The sequence below is a fragment of the Corylus avellana genome, chromosome ca11 (assembly GCF_901000735.1).
Source record: "Corylus avellana chromosome ca11, CavTom2PMs-1.0".
Classification (NCBI taxonomy): domain Eukaryota; kingdom Viridiplantae; phylum Streptophyta; class Magnoliopsida; order Fagales; family Betulaceae; genus Corylus; species Corylus avellana.
The window spans coordinates 20,948,570-20,969,339 of NC_081551.1; the positions used below are offsets into that span (position 1 = coordinate 20,948,570).

The 20,770-nt window shown below is 34.9% G+C and overlaps 3 protein-coding genes across 4 annotated transcripts; 1 reads left to right on the forward strand and 2 right to left on the reverse strand.

Moving 5' to 3' along the window:
* Positions 1 to 27: 27 nt before the first annotated feature.
* On the reverse strand, positions 28 to 480 carry LOC132165217 (uncharacterized). Its single transcript, XM_059575703.1, has one exon. The coding sequence runs from the start codon at positions 478 to 480 to the stop codon at positions 28 to 30; it is 453 nt and encodes a 150-aa protein (XP_059431686.1).
* A 5,661-nt stretch (positions 481 to 6,141) lies between these two features.
* LOC132165944 (pathogen-associated molecular patterns-induced protein A70-like) lies at positions 6,142 to 7,229 on the reverse strand. The gene has a single exon (XM_059576660.1). The coding sequence runs from the start codon at positions 7,123 to 7,125 to the stop codon at positions 6,436 to 6,438; it is 690 nt and encodes a 229-aa protein (XP_059432643.1). The 5' UTR covers positions 7,126 to 7,229; the 3' UTR covers positions 6,142 to 6,435.
* Positions 7,230 to 13,329: 6,100 nt separating this feature from the next.
* Positions 13,330 to 20,421, forward strand: LOC132165905 (zinc finger CCCH domain-containing protein 64). Of its 2 annotated transcripts, XM_059576605.1 has the most exons (12): positions 13,330 to 13,453; positions 13,538 to 13,811; positions 14,368 to 14,495; positions 14,619 to 14,740; positions 14,968 to 15,085; positions 15,595 to 16,046; positions 16,726 to 17,011; positions 17,251 to 17,344; positions 17,696 to 17,841; positions 18,923 to 19,160; positions 19,268 to 19,376; positions 19,777 to 20,421. In XM_059576605.1, the coding sequence occupies exons 1-10, from the start codon at positions 13,379 to 13,381 to the stop codon at positions 19,049 to 19,051; spliced, it is 1,824 nt and encodes a 607-aa protein (XP_059432588.1). In that variant the 5' UTR covers positions 13,330 to 13,378; the 3' UTR covers positions 19,052 to 19,160; positions 19,268 to 19,376; positions 19,777 to 20,421. The 2 variants fall into 2 exon arrangements, with proteins under 2 accessions (XP_059432588.1, XP_059432587.1); XM_059576604.1 differs by lacking the exon at positions 19,777 to 20,421 and having other exon boundaries at positions 19,268 to 19,664.
* Positions 20,422 to 20,770: the final 349 nt, after the last annotated feature.

Consider the following 20,770-nt stretch of genomic DNA (forward strand, 5'->3'; position numbering starts at 1 on the left):
GAAAAAAAAAAAACCACTATTCAGTATTTACTGCTCAAAATCTTCACCCAGAAACGTGGCGAGCACTTCACCATCCGATTCATGCCAATCAAACACATCACAGCCGTCCACCGAATCCTTGATCTCCGCAGCCTCCACCCACCCGCCAGCCGCCCCTTCGCTTGAACCCCACGCGACGCCGCGCCCTACCAACCTCCCAATGCCAACCATGACCGAGGAGTCCGAGTCCGAGAACGACGACCCACAGCTCTCTTCGTTTCCGTTGATGGTTACGTACGACGACTGGAAGACCAGCGGCGACGAGTATGGGTCCTCTACGAACCTCACCGAGCTCTTCTCCGCCGCGTCTTCGTCGTCTTCGCCGTCCAAGAGCTCCATGAGCTGCGACACCGTGTCTTCCTCCGTCGAGAGCCAAGCCAGAATGTCCTCGCCGCTTAAATCGTCCGTGGCCGAACCGTCTCTCTTTCGCGCGTCCTCCATTTTCTCGCACAGAGAGAGAGAGAGAGAGAGAGAGAGAGAGGAACTGAAGGAGCAAGCAAGCCAGTCCTCTTTCTGAGAGGAACTTTTGTGCTTTTCGTACGGTTCGTACTTTTAATACCACGCAGAAGAGTCTAGGACTTGGACGGGGACCCACCATTTTTGGTGGTATCCGTTGCATTCTGATCTGTGATTGTGAAAAATAACACACTCATGTTTAGCCCATTTTTAGGTGGCAAAGTGTTATTTGTCATCCACTGGAATTATGTTCCTTTTTTACATCAACTTGGCAAATGACATTATGCGATATAAAATCTTGATGGGCAAAATGTGAAGAGTTTTATTAGATTATAACATTTATTTTTCTCCCATTACACGGCCCAAAACTGCCGACCACGCTACGCTCCCAACCTTAACTACCCACGTGTCATCACTCTTTAAAAATCACGTTTCAATCAAACAGCTATAATTTACACATTAGACATTTCTATTTATTATAAGAAGGAAAATGTTAAATGCTTAACTATTTTGTCTAACTTAAAGTCAACTTTGCTTTATTTTTTAATTTAAAAAAAAATAAAAAATAAAAAATAAAAATAAAAGGTTTCTGAAGCAATAATTTTTATTTTGGTTATTATTTGTTTTTTGGTAATTTTTAAAAAATAAAAACTGTATTTTGCTTTAGAAATTTTTTCCTTATTTTTTAATTTAAAAAAATAACAAAATTAAAAATTAAAAAAAAAAATTGAAGCAATAATTTTTATTTTAATCCTTCTTTTATTTGATATTATTTTAAAAAATAAAAATTATATTTTTCTTCATAATAATGACCATTTTTATAAAATAATTGGTCGTTATCTATTTATTCCACTATCTATTTCATAATAATGACTATTTATTCCACTATCTAATTTCTTTAAATACTATTTTTCAATATTTCTTTTATTATTTGTTTAACTCTCTGTTTTCTTCTCTCTCTCTCTCTCGTCTCCAACCATGTTCTATCAGCAACCATGACCGAAAGGAAACCAAGCAGAACACAAGACTATAATCAACCAAAATGTCCTCAAATTAACAAATCTATTCACCCAATCGGTTGTATGGGGAACCTAGTGAGAAAAATCATCCCAAAATAAATTTTCCTTCAACACCCATTTTTGATAAAGGGAAATTGGTACTAAAGCTTCATATACTTTCGGCATAAACCTAAAATTAAGCTTCAAGACCGAGAATCAACCCAAACCCCCATGGCTTGTCTCTGCAACTCTCTCTTCCTTCTCCTCTCTCTCTCCCTCCACACCACCAAATCCACTCCACTCAAGCAGCCGAAAGGAAGGTTGAGCCATGGGCATTGGCACATCTTTTGTGATAAAAGCTCTGCTTCCAACTCTGGATGTCTACAAAACATTTGGCTTACAAAATCCTTAGCATGGGGAGCAAGTCTGTGTAGATGGAGCTCTCGATTTGGCAATGAATTGTGAGAAACAATCATGGCAGATAGCAAAGGAGAGGGAGGGAGCGACTGAGGGGTCGCAGAGAGAGAGCCTTTGACGATCAAATCAGTAATTTGCCAAAAAAGAAAAGAAAATACGTTCTTTTGAGAGACAATACCTTACCTTAGTTTTTGAAGGGAGATAGTGGGTCTTTTATTTGAGGCTTTCAAAGGGCTTTTGGGTCAGGCAAGGTGCGTGGGTTGGGCCCATCTTTCGAGGGCTACCCACATGTTTGGTTGGACTAGGTGCGGGGTTAACCGGCATCTTTTAAGGGTTAGCCTTGGGTTGGGTCAAGCCATGTGCGGCTTTGACTACTTTTTAAGGGGTAGCCCCGGGTTGGACCAAGGTTAGTGCGCTGTATGGCAATTGGCAAATGAGTGGATTTAGGAAGTGGGCCAAAATTATAACAAATTTAATTAACGTGAGAGAAAAAAAAAAAAAAAAAAAAGTAAGAATGTTTTATAAAATAAAATCTATAGTGATTTTTTTATTTAAATAGTAATAAAAAGTGATTGATATAATGTAAAAAATAAAAATGTTGGAGTTAATTTTGTGAATAATTTTTTGAGATTTTGAGTGCAGTCCAGCCACTCCTTTGCCAAACATAGCCCATGTGAACCAAGGCTGTGTTTGGCAATAAAATGGAAAAAGTGGGTGAAACGGTACTGTAGCAGATTTGATTGATATGAGAGAAAAAAGTCAGAATATTTTGTATAAAAAAGTAAAAAAATTTATTTTATAGTAAATTTTTTATTTGAATAATAATAAAAAGTTATTGATATGATGTAAAAAATAAAAATATTAGAATTAATTTTAAGAAATTTTTTTTTAATTTTTGGGTCCGGTCCGTTTCGGTCCGCCTTTGCCTAACACAGCCCAAAATATCTTTTACATAAATTATCCAATAGTAGAATATTAACGAGGATGCAGAAATGGTGGCAAATCTGTGTTCGCAGTAATTTTCAGGTACGGGTAGTCGGAGCAGAGGAGCAACGGGCCCTGTGGGAGGAACAATCAATGGACTGCAGCGCGAGAAGTCCGAGCAGAGTCCGTGACTGTCTACAGTGTGAGAATCTCAGACACTAGTTGGGTGGGGCAGGCGGAGGACCCAAGAGAGATTACTATTCCTTCTATTGGGCCCATTTTACACGTGCCACCAATCATTTTCCTATATTAATAATTGATAAAGATATTTAGCTCATTCGGACAAAACAAACAAAAAAAATTGGCCATTTTCATTTGTTCGTCACCTTCTTGGATCTCCTTGACTCTTCTGGTCCTTTCAGTCACCAATTTTCTGTGTCAACCTGGAACATCAATCCATCCTTTCAGGAATGAGGACCTTAATTTAAAATATTAATTAAATTCACTATTTTTTACCTGTTCATTCTTATGCGATAATTGATAAATTAACATGATATCAGTCTAGGCGTCTTGAGTTTGAACTACGATTCTATTGTTTATGAGAGAGTGTAAGAATAATTTTAATAGTTACCCTTTATCACACCGATAACTAAATTTGGATTTTCACGTAACAAACCACATGACATTTAACAAAGTTAGAAATTAACATAATAGTCTACATGTTACTTATCATACCAACGTAGCTGGAAAAAAAAAATGGCCCTCCCTGTCTTAGCCCCGCAAAAAAACAACCAAGATTTCATAGGATTTGGACCCTCTCCAATCCAAATGGACCGGAAGGGAACCAGTTCTCTTTAGAATAGGGGCATAATTGTCTAAAAAAAAATTGGACAATTTTGCTCCTACTTTAATAGGAACCGACTCCAATGGACCGGAGAGGATCCAAATGCGATTTCATGAAGGTTAATAATTCAATCTTATTGAATTATTTATTTATTTCATTAGTGATATTTTTTTTTAATTTTAATCTTATTTCCTGTGTCCCTACATATGCCTGATTAGTATTAGCTACCTTGGTTTTCATTGATGTCCTAGTGGGGCTGGGTCAAGTTATGATTCAGTCAGACTTGAATGAGCACTTGCAGTTCCCACCGTCTAGGTTCTTCCTATGCAGCTCTTAGCGGGTAAGTGCTACTATGGTCATGCCTAGGTAAAATAGTCATAATTGGTCTCTTCGGCCTACCATTTTTGCTCAAGAAAAAAAATAAAAATCTTATTTCCTGTGAATTAAAATCCTAGCCCTTCCCAGGAATATTCATAATTAATATTCAAAGTCCCCACCCACATCCTCCTTAAGTAGCTGCTTCCAAGTTCCATGTTCCATGTCAGCTCTAGCAAAAACATGCTTTTTAAAGTATCCTCTCAGAATCAAGGAACATGCCTTGGCAATACTTGACCTTTTTTTAGTACCAACAAAAGGCCATCATTTACAAATTTACAATGCATGAGGCTGATGGGAAAAGGATATCTTTCCACCACATAGATGATAACATGCACACTCACCTATACATTAAAATACGTTGACGTAATAGTTTACGTGATATTCACACCTCAGTCATGCACCAATTTATAATTGATGTAACTTATTACGTCAGTCATTGAAGTATTAACTGCTATACACATGATAGTTCAGATGACATTTATTTGTTTAAAATATAAATTGTTCGGTAACTAAGCACTAGACTAATTGTCACGGACAATCACCAAATCAAACTCTAACTCTAATATTTTACATTTACGTTCTTTCTGTCTTATCATTTAGTCTGGTCGTTGATTTGCAATTTGGCTAATCACTCTATTGGAAATTTGGAAGTGTTGAAGGTTGAAACACTGTGAACTTTGATCACAAATTCATCATTATGAACAAGACCACGTATAAGGGCTGAAAACAAATATCTTGATATATAGAAACAAGACAAAAATATTAGTCAGCCATTATATATTATATAAAGTATCAACTACTCATTATCCTTCCAATGCAAGCAAACATAAAGTTGGATTTATTTTGAGGGAGTTTTACAATGATAATTTATGAGATAATTCATTTTCAAATCAAGTTTCATGAGTGGTGTTCTATCATGAAAAGTGATTTCTATTTCCTTGTTTTTTTTTTTTTGTTATATATAATTTTTAATTTAATTAGTACAAGAATTATTTTAATGTTTTTGTCAAGAGTATCTAGTTGTTGCTTTGATGCTTTTATCTAACTAATTCAATTAAGATCCTTAAACAATTATTAGAAGGCATGAAGGAATGCAAGAAATATATATTAAATTCATTGGGCAAACTTTAATTTGAAAAATACTATCCACAATATTGTTTCCATTCAATTACAGATTTTAGTAATCTATTAAGGGACAAATATCGAGGATCGTGTGATATATAAAAGTAAACCTTATGCTCATAATTGATAACAAACCTAACCACATATGCGGCATTCTATATTGTCTCGGTGTGAGAAATGAGATGTGCTTATATAAGAGTATACTCTCTCTAAATGATACTAGACTTTTTGGATAAGCTCAAGAACAAAACCGCGCAGGATGAGTCTCAAACATACCACTTAGAGTGAGTTGTTATAACATATGCTTCATTTCATAAGTTAGCTTGTTTCTTTTATTTGATAGCGTATATACATATCATGAAAGTAATTTCATAAATCATTTCACATTTTGAAGAAGTAGTGCGGGGTAGAAAATGGTTTTATTGGAGGATCTCACTAATTAAAAGTAATTATAAGAAAGCTTCAGATTGATTAGTCCTATTGATGAAATAACTTAAATATAAACAACTTCACTATAAGTTACACACCGATCTTGGTACATTTAATCATATTTTACCCTAATAGCAGAAATAGAATGACAAAAAGGAAATATGCTTAAAATGGAGGGTATCTATATCACGGGACAACATATACACTATTAAATTTGTAAAATCTAATATGCAATAATATGATATAAAATTATCTCCATTTTCACTTGAAAATCCTTTGGTTCACTTTAACATGAACACCCACGAAAATGCAACATAAACAGACATCAATCAATATGATACAAAGAAAGTTACACTAATCTCAAGTTACTTTGCTGTAATTAACACACAACCTGGTACTCTTAATTATATTACCCTAAACAAACGTAAAATGATCAAAATGACAGAATGACCCATGAAATTCAGTCTACCCACTGCAATCAGAAGATCCACTTTGGGGGGTTTTTTTTACCCAAACACACACTAAAAATGCAAGTTACTCAAACACACATCAAACTGATAATAATCACTCGCTCTTTAATTACATTACCCCTAATAATCCCAGGAGAAGTACAAAGACAGAATAACCCACCAAATTCAATCAATTTACATTACCATGGTCTGATAATCTTCCCCTTCCTGGCAGAGCACTAATAAGCAGTAATCAAAAGCGGAAATGACCAACCTACCCATAGAGTTTCCAGGGGAAGAATTAACAACTAATGGGTATAATTGGTCCAAAAGAGGGGAAAAAAAAAAAAGACAAAAAAAAAAAAGACAACGAAAAATCCTAATTCCCCTTGAGCAATTCCCTGTAACGCAGAAGAGAGTCAAGCCTCTGCAACCGCAACTGCTGCTTAAACCTGTTGATGAAATCATCAGCCTTGGCGTCCACCTCTTCGTCGTCTCCCAACGACGCCTTTTCCCTACGCGGCACGACGTCGTTCTCATCCAGCGCCGATGTGTCGCTCACCGACTTCTTAATCTTCTCCCGCTGCCTCTCCGGAGCGGCGCCACCCTTGTCTGACTTGCTCCGTCTCACCAACTGACCCTGACCCGGGCCCGCGTCGGCGTCCACGCTAGGACCCGGGGCTTCGTTTTCGGGTTCGGGTTCCGTTTCCGGAACGGACGAGTCAGATCTGTGGAGAGAGGGGAGGTTGAAGCATTTGAGGCGCTCCAAAAGAGAAGGAGATCGGACGAGCTGGGTCGGAGGATGATCCGGGTTGGCGTGATCGGGTTGGAGAAACTCCGTGACCGGGGCTGTGTTGGGTTGCTCGAACTTGTAGAGACCGAGGTTGAAGGACCTAACTCGGTCGATCAGAGACGGCGGTCGACCGAGTTGGTGCTCCTGTTGTTGTTGTGGTTTTCTCTGAGAGCCGAAATGCGAGGTGAGGTAGAGGGTGAGGATGGTGAGGTTGACGAAGACGAAGAGCCACGTGGAAGTGAACCAAGTCGCCATGAAATCCCCAATGGAGCTCATCTCAGCAACGGCAAACACCCACACACACAGAGACAAGAGCTTCTTTGGCAGAGGGTGACGATGAAGCTAGGTTAGCCGAGTGTCGTACTGTCGTGTATTCTTTATTGGGAAATATGCTTCTTTATTTATATTGTTTTCCTTTTAACTCGTAGTAAATTTTGTTTATTGTTTTTTTCTTTTCGGTGTTAAAAAAAGGCCATTTAATGTGACATGTGATGTATGTTACAGAGAGGTTTGGGACAAACGAATAATAATATGTTATTACTCTCTCTACGTATGTACACGATCTTTCGGATTTGTGATAAGTGCTGGAAAAAAAAAAAAGTAACTCTTTATATTTAATTCTATTTCTTCAAATTGTTTCATAAAACTTTTTTTTTTTTTTTTTAAAGAAACTAAATACTAAATATGCAATATTACTTTATTTTTTCAAGTTTAGAAACTCACTCTCTTACCAATTAAAGATAAAATAAACGAAAAATAGTCGTCCCGCAACCATCCCAAGTTTTTGAGTGGGAATGATCATTCGACCATTCTTATCTAGTAGATGTGGGCGCAGAGTCACTTTTTAACTATTCCGATGGTCACACGGCCATCTTTCTCTTTTGTTGAGGATAGCCACGTATTCATCTCTTTTTTTTTTTTTTTTAGAAGTAGTAAATCAACCTTCACATTTGAGTAAAAATAAGCACATATTTTCTCAAAATATTTTTATATGATGGCGTTGAAAAGCTTTTATAAAAAGTGTATTTGTATTGTGTTTTATTTTTTTAAAAAAACGTGTTTGGCATTTTATTTTTTGAAAAATTTGTTATGTTTTGTATTTTAAAAAGTGATTCATTTCTTAAATGTTTTGAGAAAAGTGTGTCAAATACTCCTTTTATTTTATTTTTTTTTATAAATGGCATTACATTTTTTTAATATATATATATATATTAACTCTTCAAACCCCTCTTCAGCTCTCCCGATTAATATTTACGCCTCCAGAGTCTTAGAGGCCGGCCACCTTCTCTTCTGCCAATACCAACCTTCTATGGAACCTTTGTTGAAATATTTTATAAATTAGGTTTATTGATATTTTTCTTAATATGTTATTTCTCTTTATGATAGAATATTGTTATTCTCTATTATTATATTTCCTTGTAAGATTTATTTTCTTTCTTAATTAGTGTAGGTCTACTTTAAAATTTCTTGTTCATTATTCATTGTCTCTCTATAAATAAAAAGTTATGTAATATTGTTTAATATAATAGTGAATATACAAGATGTAACCTATAGTCTCTCTTTGCTTTCACTCTCTCTTTTCTTTTTCTTTCAAATTTTAGTATTTTATATACATTTCAACAACCTTCACCAGCAGAAAATACTTTTTAGGATGACAATAATTTTTTTTTAAAATTAAAAAAAAAAAAAGTATTTTTTATTTTATTTTTTTTTTTAGAAAAATGTTTCCAATTAAAAAATTTTTATGTAAAAATAACATTTATATGAAAACAACCAAAGCGTACTTGAAACTTTTGGTTTTTGTGTGGCGTATAATCAACTGGTGAAAAAAAGGAGAGAAGACAAAAAAAACCTAGAAAAACAGGAGTTGCAAGCATGATGCCAAATGGTCAAAGCATCTCGTGCCAGATGATGATGTCAATCTCAGTGGCAGTATTATGTTAATCGATCTTATTAAATTATATGTAATATTTTTTAACTTTCTTCTCAGGAACTTTATCTGAAAGAAAACTTGCTCACGAAGAGGCCCGTGTAAAAATGTCACAATATTGATATGACAGTACTAATTAACTCTAAAAATAATAAAATAAAATTAAAATAAAACAAAAATTTAGTATTTACCATCATTGGAAAATTATAACATGTATAGATACATGCCTTATGCATGCTGATGCAAGAGCATATTTCTTGACCCATGCATGCAGAAGAACTAATTAATTAATTAATTAAAAACAAATTGGTCTAATACAAAGCTGGAACGTGACCATGTATATATTGTTTTTCATACAAGTTGGCATCTTTTCCCATTCGATGACATATATTGATACATGAGAAATATTTAGATACAAGAGTTTTCCCATTACACTTGCGACCAGCCTCACGTGTTCTCCATCGGATTACCGCAATTGGGGGGGGGGTGTGTGTAATCTTGGGTTCGTGGTGAAAGCAACGGCGGCTTCATGTATCATTATCCATGAAAAGACATTCAATGCGTGACAGGCTAGCTAACATTTGGATATAAAAAATTATATTATATGTTTTTTACTTTAACTTCTCCATTTACCGACATAATAATTCATATAATATTTCTTATTATGTTAGTTATTAAAATGTGTAAATTGTCACGTTACAGTTTTCATGACACTTACAAACTAATGTAGAGCTCAAGTGACGGTCTAAATAATATAGCTTGTCAATGATGTAGGACGATATTTACTTTTATTTTTGGTAAAAACGAAATTAAAAAAAATATCAAAAATAATATTTGAGCAGCGCCGCTTTATTATAATTTTATCTATTTTCAGACAATGGAAGTACGATTCCTGCTAATTGTCAATTTTATATTAGGATTTTATTTAATTTTATTAGGACTTTATTTCCTTCCCTTAACATAGTTAGATTTGTTTTAATTATTTTTCTTTCTTTATTATGATTAGGTTTACTATTGCTACTAAGATCATGTTTACTTTCTTACTATGGTTATATTTACTTTCTCTACTAGGATTAGATTCATTTCATCTACTAGAAGTATGTTTACTTTTTCTATAAGTATTTATTTTCTATAAATAGGCTTGCTTATTTTGTACAATTCAAATCAACTGAATTACTATCAAATCAGAGAATTCTCTTTCAAATACTCTATGGAATTTTATTTTACTGTTTTAGCTTGTAGGCTTGTTTTTATCCTTTTGGATAGAAGACCAAGATACTTGTTCTTACAGAATCAAAGACGCTGCTCTTTGATTAGTTACCTTATCTTCTATTACGTCAGATAAGTAAATTAATTTATTAAAATAAAAATTGTAACACCAGTAACATTTTTCTTGAACATATTGTTGTTGATGACCGTTAGTCCATGTGGTGTCAACAAAACTTGTATTTAAACAACTATAACCACTTGATTCATGCCCAAAATTATGTCGACGGCGCTTTATCTTTTTTTAACAAGCTCTCACCCTTTTTCAAGTAAAATAGAAATGAATATTTTATTTTGTAAACGGTATACATACTAATGCATCATTAATTTCGGGGGATCCATTCCTGGTTGTATGTAGAACAACATTAATTTCGGTCCCACTCGTCTCCAAGCAAGTTCATAACCCAATTCCAACGCCCACCAATAAATACCGGCTCCAATTGACCCGCAGTGTGAATGCAATGATATTGGTCAAACTTAAAGATTCTCAACAAAGATGCTTCAACCCCTCACATAGGCTGATAGGCCTCATCAAAATTATTTTTTAGTTTTTTTTTTAGGCAATTTGATAAAAATGAATAATAAATAAATTAAAATAAATTTTTTTCTAGCCTCCTTTGATGGTTAGAGAAATAATAAATAAATTTTTAAAAAATAATATTAAAATAAAAATAGTGAAAATAAATTATTAAAATAGTGAGGTTGCAAAGAGTGCTATAAAAAAAATGAATAGTTAAAATAAATAAAAATGTACTTTAATTATTTTAGTGAGTAAAATTTGATGAAACTGCTAATAATAATACTCTAAATAACTGCCTGTGAGAATACTCGAAATAATTTTTAAGTAGGTTACATTAAATACAACCAAAAAGTTATATATATATATATATATTAGAGTAAAGGCTTGTTTGAGATTGCGTTTAAGGAGCTTAAAAGTGTTTTTAACATTTAAAAGTCCGTTTTTTTAAAAAAAGTACTCGTTTGGTAAAAAAATTAAAAGCGTTTTTAAGGGTCCAAAAAAACTTAAAAATTATCAAAAAAATACTTTTAGTAAAAACTTAAAAATAAAATTTTTATCTAAAATTTCTTTTGATTTAAAAATTTTATTTTTCAAACATAATTTTAAATATGCTCTGAAAATCACATCTCATTCAACTCAAAGAGTCGTTAGTACCACTCATTGCATCTTAGGGAGATGAAAACCTCGGTCTAAGTGGTGCTCATCACATAAAAAAAAATGTCAGTAATGGCGGTAGATAAACCATATTCAATTCCCATAAAGTTTTGGTCGTAGCATTAAATTTTTTGCCTTGAGATAAATTTCCTTTCTTAATTAATTCCGACCTTTGACGTCGTTAAGGAAACGTCGTCACTCGCAATTTGTACTCATCAGGATCAGCTCTAGCTGGCTTTGTTAGGTAGGGCGAAGACTTGAATATAAATAACGGTTGAGAAGTCGTTCTGTTATGTTTGCGGTACAGGTTTGACGTCATGCTTCTGTCGTCATTGACAGATCTTTTTTGGCGTCATTCGAAGCGTGAGCTTTCCCACGTTTTATCACTCATCGACGATAATACCAATGGATAGAGACTTTAGAGTGATATATATAAATGCCAAAAAAAAAAAAAAAAAAAGACGAATTTTCATGACCACGTAATTTATAAAATCGTAGTAAATAGCATTAATATAATTTAATTATGTATAAAGTACTGACAATGAAAGACAACAAATGTTTTATCATCCTACGTGGACTCTGAGTCAGCTTGTTTACACTATGTGAACGAAGAATTTCGTTTACCAGAGGCAGAGACCAGCATGTGCCCGGCTGGACCCAGCTGTTCATTGCCGTCCTCGAAGATTGTACGGTGTGAACATACATCGTGATTCGTGACATACCAGCCATGTGGATGTGCTCCTTAATTTATTGGTCTTACATGAGTGCAGGGTAGCTGCAATACTTTTATTTTTTTTTTGGACAACTTATGACAATAAATAATGAAAGATTTAGAAGAAATTTGTTTTTTTCAAAAAAATAAAAAGAAAAAAAAAATTGTATTAAGGGGGTGACGGTTGGTATATAGAATCAAGATTTTTTTTTTTTAATTTTTTTTTTTATGTCGAGAAACTTTTTCAAGGCAGGACACTTCAGACCCACTTCTACAAAATAAATCTCGATCCCGTGTACCACACCCTTAAAAATTTTCTTACACAAAACTAGTTAAATTATTGACTTTTCATTAAGGAATGTGGCTCTAAAAAATTATTTGCACCCATTAAGTATTGAATCTTAAACTTTGAAAGGAGCAAATCTCAAGACCAAGCCTCCATCACATGGGCCAAACCCATGAGTCCAATTTATTTTTATAGGGGTTAAAGCTTATTTTTTAAGCTTAAAAAAATATATATATATATATATATATGTATTTTTAAGCTTAAAAAAAATACATATATATATATATATATATATATATATATATATTTTGTAAAAAAGAAATAGAAAACTGAAAATACTTGGTTATTATGAAAAGTTAAATGAGACATAGACTCATGAGTCTGGATAAGATCGGATAGGTTCAAGAAACATCATTTAGCCTAATAAGTTAGTGGGATTAAGTCTTGATTGAGATTTCTAAAAGTCTTTTGATATTTTATTACATAGATTCTTTTCATATCTCAATTGAACACTAAGACCCTTTAAAAAATAAAAAATAAAAAATAAAAATTGAACAGTAAGATATTTTATTTCATAGATTAATTGAGCCCATATGATAAAAATATTTCAAGGGTTGGTTTGTATTTGTTATTTCGAAAGGTTCTATTCAAAATCAGTAACTTTAAAATATGCTATGTGAAAACATGATTTTTAAAATTATAAATAAATGTTTGGAAAAATTGTAATTTAGCCTTTAAAATTGTTCATTTAAAAAAAAACACATTTTTATCAGATGAGATTTGAAAACGTAGATTTTTATGTGTTTCAAATCGTAATTTTTTAAAAACACAATTCCAAACGATTAATTTTTAGAGATTTTGTTTAAAATTACACTTTTTATCTATGAAATCACAATGCCAAACACGCTTTAATAAACAAAGGAATAGAAACAGATTTTCTAGCAATTGGTCTTCTTCTATTATATAGATTTTTTTTAAGCCTAATTGAAATTAAATAAGTACGAGGGCCGGAAATGAAACTCTCAATTGCATTTAGATGGGCTGATAGCTGGCCCTTAACTGGCCCATGATCAGATCTGCAGCCCAAAGCCGCTCTTTCATCTTCAAGCTTCAGACCCTCTCTGTGTCTCACGCGCGCGCGCACACTTCACTGATACACACATGGCTTCCCCAAGAATTCTGCTCTGCGGCGACGTTCTTGGCCGCCTCAGCCAGCTCTTCAAGCGGGTCTCAACGGTCTCTCTCTCTCTCTCTCTCTCTCTCTCTCTCTCAGCATTTATGAATGTCTACGTATCTCTAGGGTTTTGTTTTTAATTTCAGGTCAACAAATCGGCGGGCCCATTCGACGCGCTACTCTGCGTGGGCCAGTTCTTCCCGGAATCGCCAGACCAGCTCGACGAGCTTGCGGACTACACCGAAGGCCGGTCGAAAGTCCCTCTTCCCACGTACTTCATCGGCGACTACGGCGTCGGCGCTTTTAAGGTACTATCGGCGGCTTCCAGGGACCCTGCTAACAAAGGGTTCAAGATGGACGGCCTCAGGGTCTGTGAGAATCTTTTCTGGTTGAAAGGCAGTGGCAAGTTCACGCTCCATGGTACGCTTCAAACTTTGCTATTGGATTAATTTGATTTTTAAGAGGCTAGCAGCTAATTTCGATTAATCTAAGTAGTTTTGATGTAATTGTAGCGTAACGTGGTCAAATAAATTCACAGTTTCGCTTTATGGGGTTACAACATCAATACTGTACTACTTGCTCTTTTAGCAGCCAACAAGAGTTTTTTTTTTTTTTTTTTATAGTATTTTTAGCAGTCTGTAAGAATGATTTGGTATTTATAATTTAGAAGAAACAAGAATACAGTATGACATGAGAAATTAGTTCGTTATCTAGAGTGGCATTCATGAGTTTGGTTGACAATGTGATACATTTCTGGGTTAGATTACGAATTGTAAGTGAATGTCTATAATCACCATATTGAAATTGCATGGTGAATTCTGAATAATCTTGACAAGAAGATTGGCATTTGAATGTATTCTTAATTCAATGATATAGGGTTTTTATGAGGACAAATGCTGATGACTTTGAAGTTTTTTTAAAGATGAATAATGACTTGTATTGTTGTTTTTATTAGCTGATTTAATTTTGATTGTAGGGTTATCTGTGGCGTATTTGTCTGGTAGGCATTCATCCGATGGTCAACAGTTCGGAATGTACACGCAAGATGATGTGGACGCTTTAAGAGCTATAGCTGAGGAACCTGGAGTAGTTGACTTGTTCCTAACATATCCTTCCTCTATTATGAACTAGGAGCTGTTCTTGAAGTTGGTTATTTTATATGTGATTCTGAATGTTACTTGACTTTTAATGTGTGGTCTGTTTAATTGACTACCTTCATCATTTACCACTAATGAATGGCCGAGTGGGGTGACAAATGAAGCAGCTACATCTGATCTTCCCCTAGGATTCTCTGATTCATTTGGCAGCGATTCTACCGTATCGGAATTAGTAGCAGAGATAAAACCACGGTATGTGATGCTTTGGGCTATTCCTGCATGGATCATTGTACATAATGTAGGATCAGAATTTACTGCCTCATTGAATAGATATTTTGTTTTTGGAATGTATTTTCCATATTATTTCACATTTTATTGACTGCTTTCTGGCCCAATATATAATGTATTAAAAGTTTATCTTTGTATTAAAGGAAAATTATATGTTGTTTTTATTGGTTGAACTTTGTCTTCTGTGGTAGGTATCACATTGCAGGTACTAGAGGCATTTTCTATGCTCGTGAACCTTACTCTAACATTGATGCTGTGCATGTAACCCGATTCTTGGGTCTTGCTTCTGTTGGGAATAAAGATAAACAGGTTTGAGTTTCTCGTAATAATTTTTTGTAAGCATTCGTGAACTCTTTTGCCATAATTTTATCTTTTTTTCTTCTTCTTTTTGCAACAAAACTATTGATTTTTTATTTTTACCTTTGGCAACATATAGTCTCAACCAAGTATCAGTTAATTGTTTTATTAATGCTGGAATTTCCAAGGATAGCTCCTTTGGAAAGAGTTGCTAAGGGCATGTCTATTCCTGAGTATAAAGCATGACTACTTCACAGAGATGGCCCTGATGCTGCTAAGCACTTGATTACCTTGGAGGCTAATTTTTAACATCACTTGCATTTATATTTTATTTATGATTTCTAGATTCTGCATTTCAAAATTACTTTGGTAAACCTTGCTCTGAAAATGTTGGGCATATGCATGTGATGTTCTCTCTTGCATGGGATATCTTTCATTTGCTCGTCTTTTCTTCAACCTTCAGTATTTAGATAATAGCTTCTGTGCATTCTATAACTATTGGTTGGGAACTTGCTCCACAGAAATTTATTCATGCGATTTCTCCTACTCCAGCATCTGTCATGTCAGCTGTTGAGCTTAGTATGAAGTCCTCAAACACTACCTTGTCTCCATATACATATTCAGAGCAAACAGTCCATGCCAAGGAAGCCACAAAGAGGCCTAGTGATAGTGTTTATGACTCACAATATTGGAGATATGATGTCTCCCAAAAACGGCAGAGATATGGAGCAGGAGATGGTCGTCAGCTGTGTTTTAAATTTGTATCTTCTGGGTCTTGTCCGCGAGGGGAAAAATGCAACTTTCAACATGACAGCAATGCAAGAGAACAGTTTCTGAGAGGTGTTTGTTTGGATTTTATTAACAAAGGAAAATGTGAAAAGGGTCCAGATTGCAACTTTAAGCACAGCCTGCAGGATGAAGGTGAGAGCAATTCTCACTGGAAACGAGGATCTGAGAATGCTAGAACTAACAGGTTGGTGTTTTATTGAAGTGATATTCATATTAACTTAGTCTTTTGTTTTGTGAAGATGTTTGAGTCATTCTTTTTGTTATAAGTATTTTTTTTAAGTGAATGGAGTTCATTAAAAACCAAAGGACGCACCCAAGTACACTAAAAGTATAAAAGAGAAACACTTAAACAGAGAAAGAAAATAAATAAATAAAGTCATGAGAATTAGATTTATGAAAACAATCATAAGTAACAATTCATTGAAAAAGGGTATAAAAAAAGAAGGCCTTTAGCTTTGCCATCGTCCTCTCATTGTCTTCAAAGCTCCGGTTATTACTTTCTCTTTAAATGCACCACATCAAACAGAGCGGAATCATCTTCGACAATACTTTACTTTGAGAATATAGATGTATGTGTGTGTGTGTATTTATATTTATATTACATATGTCCTTTTGGTGCTGAGTAATGCTCGATAATTTATTTTTATCCTACAATTGTCCAATGATGTTGATGTGGCACTCCAAATCAACCATTGGATCCTATTTTTTATTTAACAAGAATTAATTTAAGGGTTAATTGGGAGTGCCACGTCAGCCATGTTGGATAGAACTATAGTATCTGGCACTTCTCTTTAATGCTTATTCATTCTTATGAAATGATCCAGTCTCTTATATTAACTATCTGTCTTGCAACTGAGTTACAGGTCAAAAGAGTGCTGGTTTTGTATTTCAAGCCCCAACGTAGAGTCACATTTAATCATCAGCATAGGAGAGCATTACTACTGTGCACTGGCTAAAGGCCCGCTTGTTGAAGACCATGTACTAATAATACCTATTGAGCATTTGCCTAATACCCTTTCACTACCACAGGAACATGAAACTGAGCTTCTTGGATTCCAGAATAGTCTCAAGAGGTATTATAAGAATCAAGGGAAATCAGTTGTTTTCTTTGAGCGGGTTTCAGAACGTATTACTCATGCTAATCATCAGGTAAAAGATTTCTCCTTTGCAAGTTCCTTTATTAGATGCATATTGTGTTAAGACTTGGGAATGGCTGACAATCACCCAGTGATTCCAATCTTTCCATGCATGACAAGCCACTCTTGTTGTTTCCACTACTGAAGATCCTACTTAGGCTGAAGAATATGAACTTTGTATTTTAACCTTCTTCTTTTTTTCCTTATTTTTCTTTGGGTAAATTTCATTTATTCCACACATTCCTTGTGTAGGCTATTCCTATTCCATCATCCAGAGCGGCTGCTGTTCAAGATATATTTAACTTAGCTGCTGAAAAGCTGGGATTTAAATTTGTGGCCTTGAAAAGTAAGTTTTAATGTTCAAGTGTGTACTTCAAGTTCACTGTGCCAATTGGCTCATAAATATTGCCCTGGATCCTTCAAATCCTTAATGCCTGAGTTTTCTGCCACAACCTTGTTTTCCTGTGCCCTAATATGTTGTCTATAGAAGATATGAATGTTTAATTAGTGGGTGTGTGGAAATAAATAGATTCAATAGATATCACAATTTGGTTTTGAGTTCTCCCCCCAACCAACACGCAAAAAAAGAAAAAAAAAAAAAATTCAAGAATGATGCTTGTAATATCTATGCATGTTGCAACATCTACTATTTCTTGGCTTCCACTGTATCTTAATTCTGTTATTCTCTTTATTGTAGCGAATGAGAATGCTGATGGAAGAAAATTGTTGAGGACACAATTCAATAGGGAGTTTAACTTCTTCTATGTTGAACTCCCTAATGGTACAATATTATCACATTTGGTTGAGGAAAATGAGAGTTTTCCTGCTCAATTTGGACGCGAGGTAAGCTGCTTGGTATCTATTATGTATATTTGTTCAAAATGTGCATATCTTTTTCTCATTCTTTTTCCCCAAAATATGGAATTCGCCAACTCATGCAATATCCACAATACTTGGCTGTGTCCCAATATTTGTTCTCAGGGCTACCTAGATTAGTGTAGTGCTAGTCAGCCATGGGATGCTAGAGGACCTTCAGGCTTCGTTATTTGAAATTTGACTGATATATTTCAGTATTCTATTTTTGAATTTAGATTTCATTGAAATGTCTACCCACCCTCATAGAGGTCAATCAAATATGTTTGTATTTTTAAAACAACAGTTGAGTTTCATGGTATTTTCTTCATTCTCATTAGGGATAGTGACACAAGACAACTAGGATGTGCTTGGTAGCCAACAACAAACTTTCAATAAGCAAGTCAGATGTATGTTAATTTCTAGATGCATTAAGGAAACAAATATATGCACCAAATGACTCACATTTCACTTTTTATGCTTGACCATTTTGTTAGTGGTGACAAAAACGGGGGAGAGTTTGCTCGTCTTAAATGACAAAGTTGTTCGCATTATCATGTAAACCATGAATTTTGGTTGTGGCATGGCTATTGTAGATACTTGTTTTTGGTCCAAGCTATTGTACTAGCATGAAAATTATGTAACATTTAGATTGGAACATCACCTTCCATGGGAATGACTATATGTCAGATTTTATTACTCTTCACAAGCAGCAGAGTTATTCCCCGCATTGTTGAACATTTGTGTAGTGGTTTTTGTTTAATTGCGCTTGTCATGACTTTGGACTTTCTTTCTTAACTATATTGGGTTAGTGGTCTTAATGAGTTATTTCTTGTTAGCCTCCAATTGAGTGGAGTACAGAATTTCACAGCATATCTGTTTATTGTAAAGATTCTGATGCATGGAGAGCTCATATGAATCAATATAAATTTATTTTTGTCAGAATTTCTTTGGGTAAAATTTAAACCCCTGCCCCGCCCTTCCAACCCAAAATAAAGAATCTAATCTCATAGGAGATGGAATTGTCATGGAAAAACAATTGAAATGTTATAGCATGTAATCTATGCTGCAGGTTCTGGCAGGCTTGCTGAAGATAGCAGATAGGGCTAATTGGAGGAATCATGCAGATAGCAAAGAAGAGGAAACAAAGATGGCAGAAAATTTCAAGAGTCGATTTCAAGAATTTGATCCAAATAAGTGATTTTCCAGTAACAGAAGCCAGGACTGATGCATAATGTATTGTAATTCTAATGTACACGTCTACAGAGATTCTTTATTAGTTGGTGAGGGATGCTACCCGCCTTAGAAAGGTACTTTTGACTTCTTAAATTTTAGGGCACCAGAGCCCACTGGTCAATGTAGTTGACATTGATTTGTCATTTGAACAATGCTGAGGATTTGTTTTTTGGTGTCCTAGGTGGAAGAACACCCGCCTAGATGCACACTGCACCTGGCAGTCTCCACTGCTCCCTACAAAGATTGCCAGCCAACTGTCTATCATCTCTGGTAACCAGTGGAATTAAGAGGTATCCTCCTTAACAGACGAGATGCTTGAAACTGATTTTCCTTCACAGTAATTTATGTTTCAAGTCAAGGCAGAGATAAGACAAGTTTAGGCACCCGAAATATACGTATTGTGCCGTATGTATTCAGCGGGGGATTTTAGTCTTCACAACCAGAATTTTGATGTCTGCCACATGTTTGCAAATACTTCCTGTTAATCTTATGTCACCTGCAAATAACCAAGTAACAGCCACAATTTGCAATTTAGAAATAGAAATTTTTTACATCAATCTATACAAAGCCTTCATGCATCCAAACAAGTTCCTAGGTGGCTACTGGGGTATGATTTTATTCACTTTGTGCATTGCTGCTGTGTTTTGTTTTGTTTTTTTTTTTTTTTCCCTAAGCTGTGCATTGTTGCAGTTGGAATTTATTGTGCAAGGATTCCCTGCAATTTGGTGGGGTTGGTGGGTTCCGCGGCTTCAATTCGGGCAACATATTGCAGTGGATCCCTATCCAAATTCATTAGAGAGGGTATATAAAAGTTGTTGTTATTGTGATATAACGTTTTCTTCTTTGTTGGAATGATTCGTAGCTTTGAAATTATGCCGGGTTTGTGAGGTGAATTGACCAAATTGCGAAATCGCGAGATGGTTCCCGCTTAATCCGGGTCTTGGGGGCCCACGAAGGGTCGTGGAAGTCATAGTGGGCACTGGGCTATCCAAATGAGTGGTTCCTTGAGAAATAGGTTTGGTAGGAGAGTCGTCCCCCTGGCCCCTGCTACAAAGAAAAAAAAGGGATGGTGGGGGGTTTGGTAAGGGGAATCCAAATATTCATTCAAAAAAAAAAAAAAAAGGATGGTTCTTTTTCAGCCTTAAACGGGGAAAAAACAAAAGCTTGATGGAATCGAGTGCTCTCTCGCTGCATAATTTCACGTGGGTTGTAAAAGTGGTTGGGATGTTCTTGGGATGGTCCCATGTTTCTCTTAAGCTTTCAGGAAGGTAGACCACTGGCCTTTGCTGAGCTGTGCCTGTTACACCACTCGGCTTCATTGGCACAATGGTCCTGTAAGGATTACGGTTTTTTTTTTTTTTCTTTTTTTTTTCCCCCTACTTTTAGGCCAATTAAATTTAAAAAAAAAAAAAAAGAAAGAAAGAGAAGCTCATTGTTTTCATCTGCTAACCGACAGTAAGACAAGGACAGAAGCTTTAAAAAAAAGGTAAGGATTTCGGGGGGTTGGTTTTAATTCTTTAGGAAAATTAAATTGGAGATCGAAATGCATTATTTGATATGTTTTGTTATGAATGACTTAGAACATGTGCGGATGTTGTAAAAATGAGAGCTTTATATCACATGGATGAACTCATCCAAATGATTATTATTATTATTATTTTTTTTAAAAAAAAAGGAAAATTGG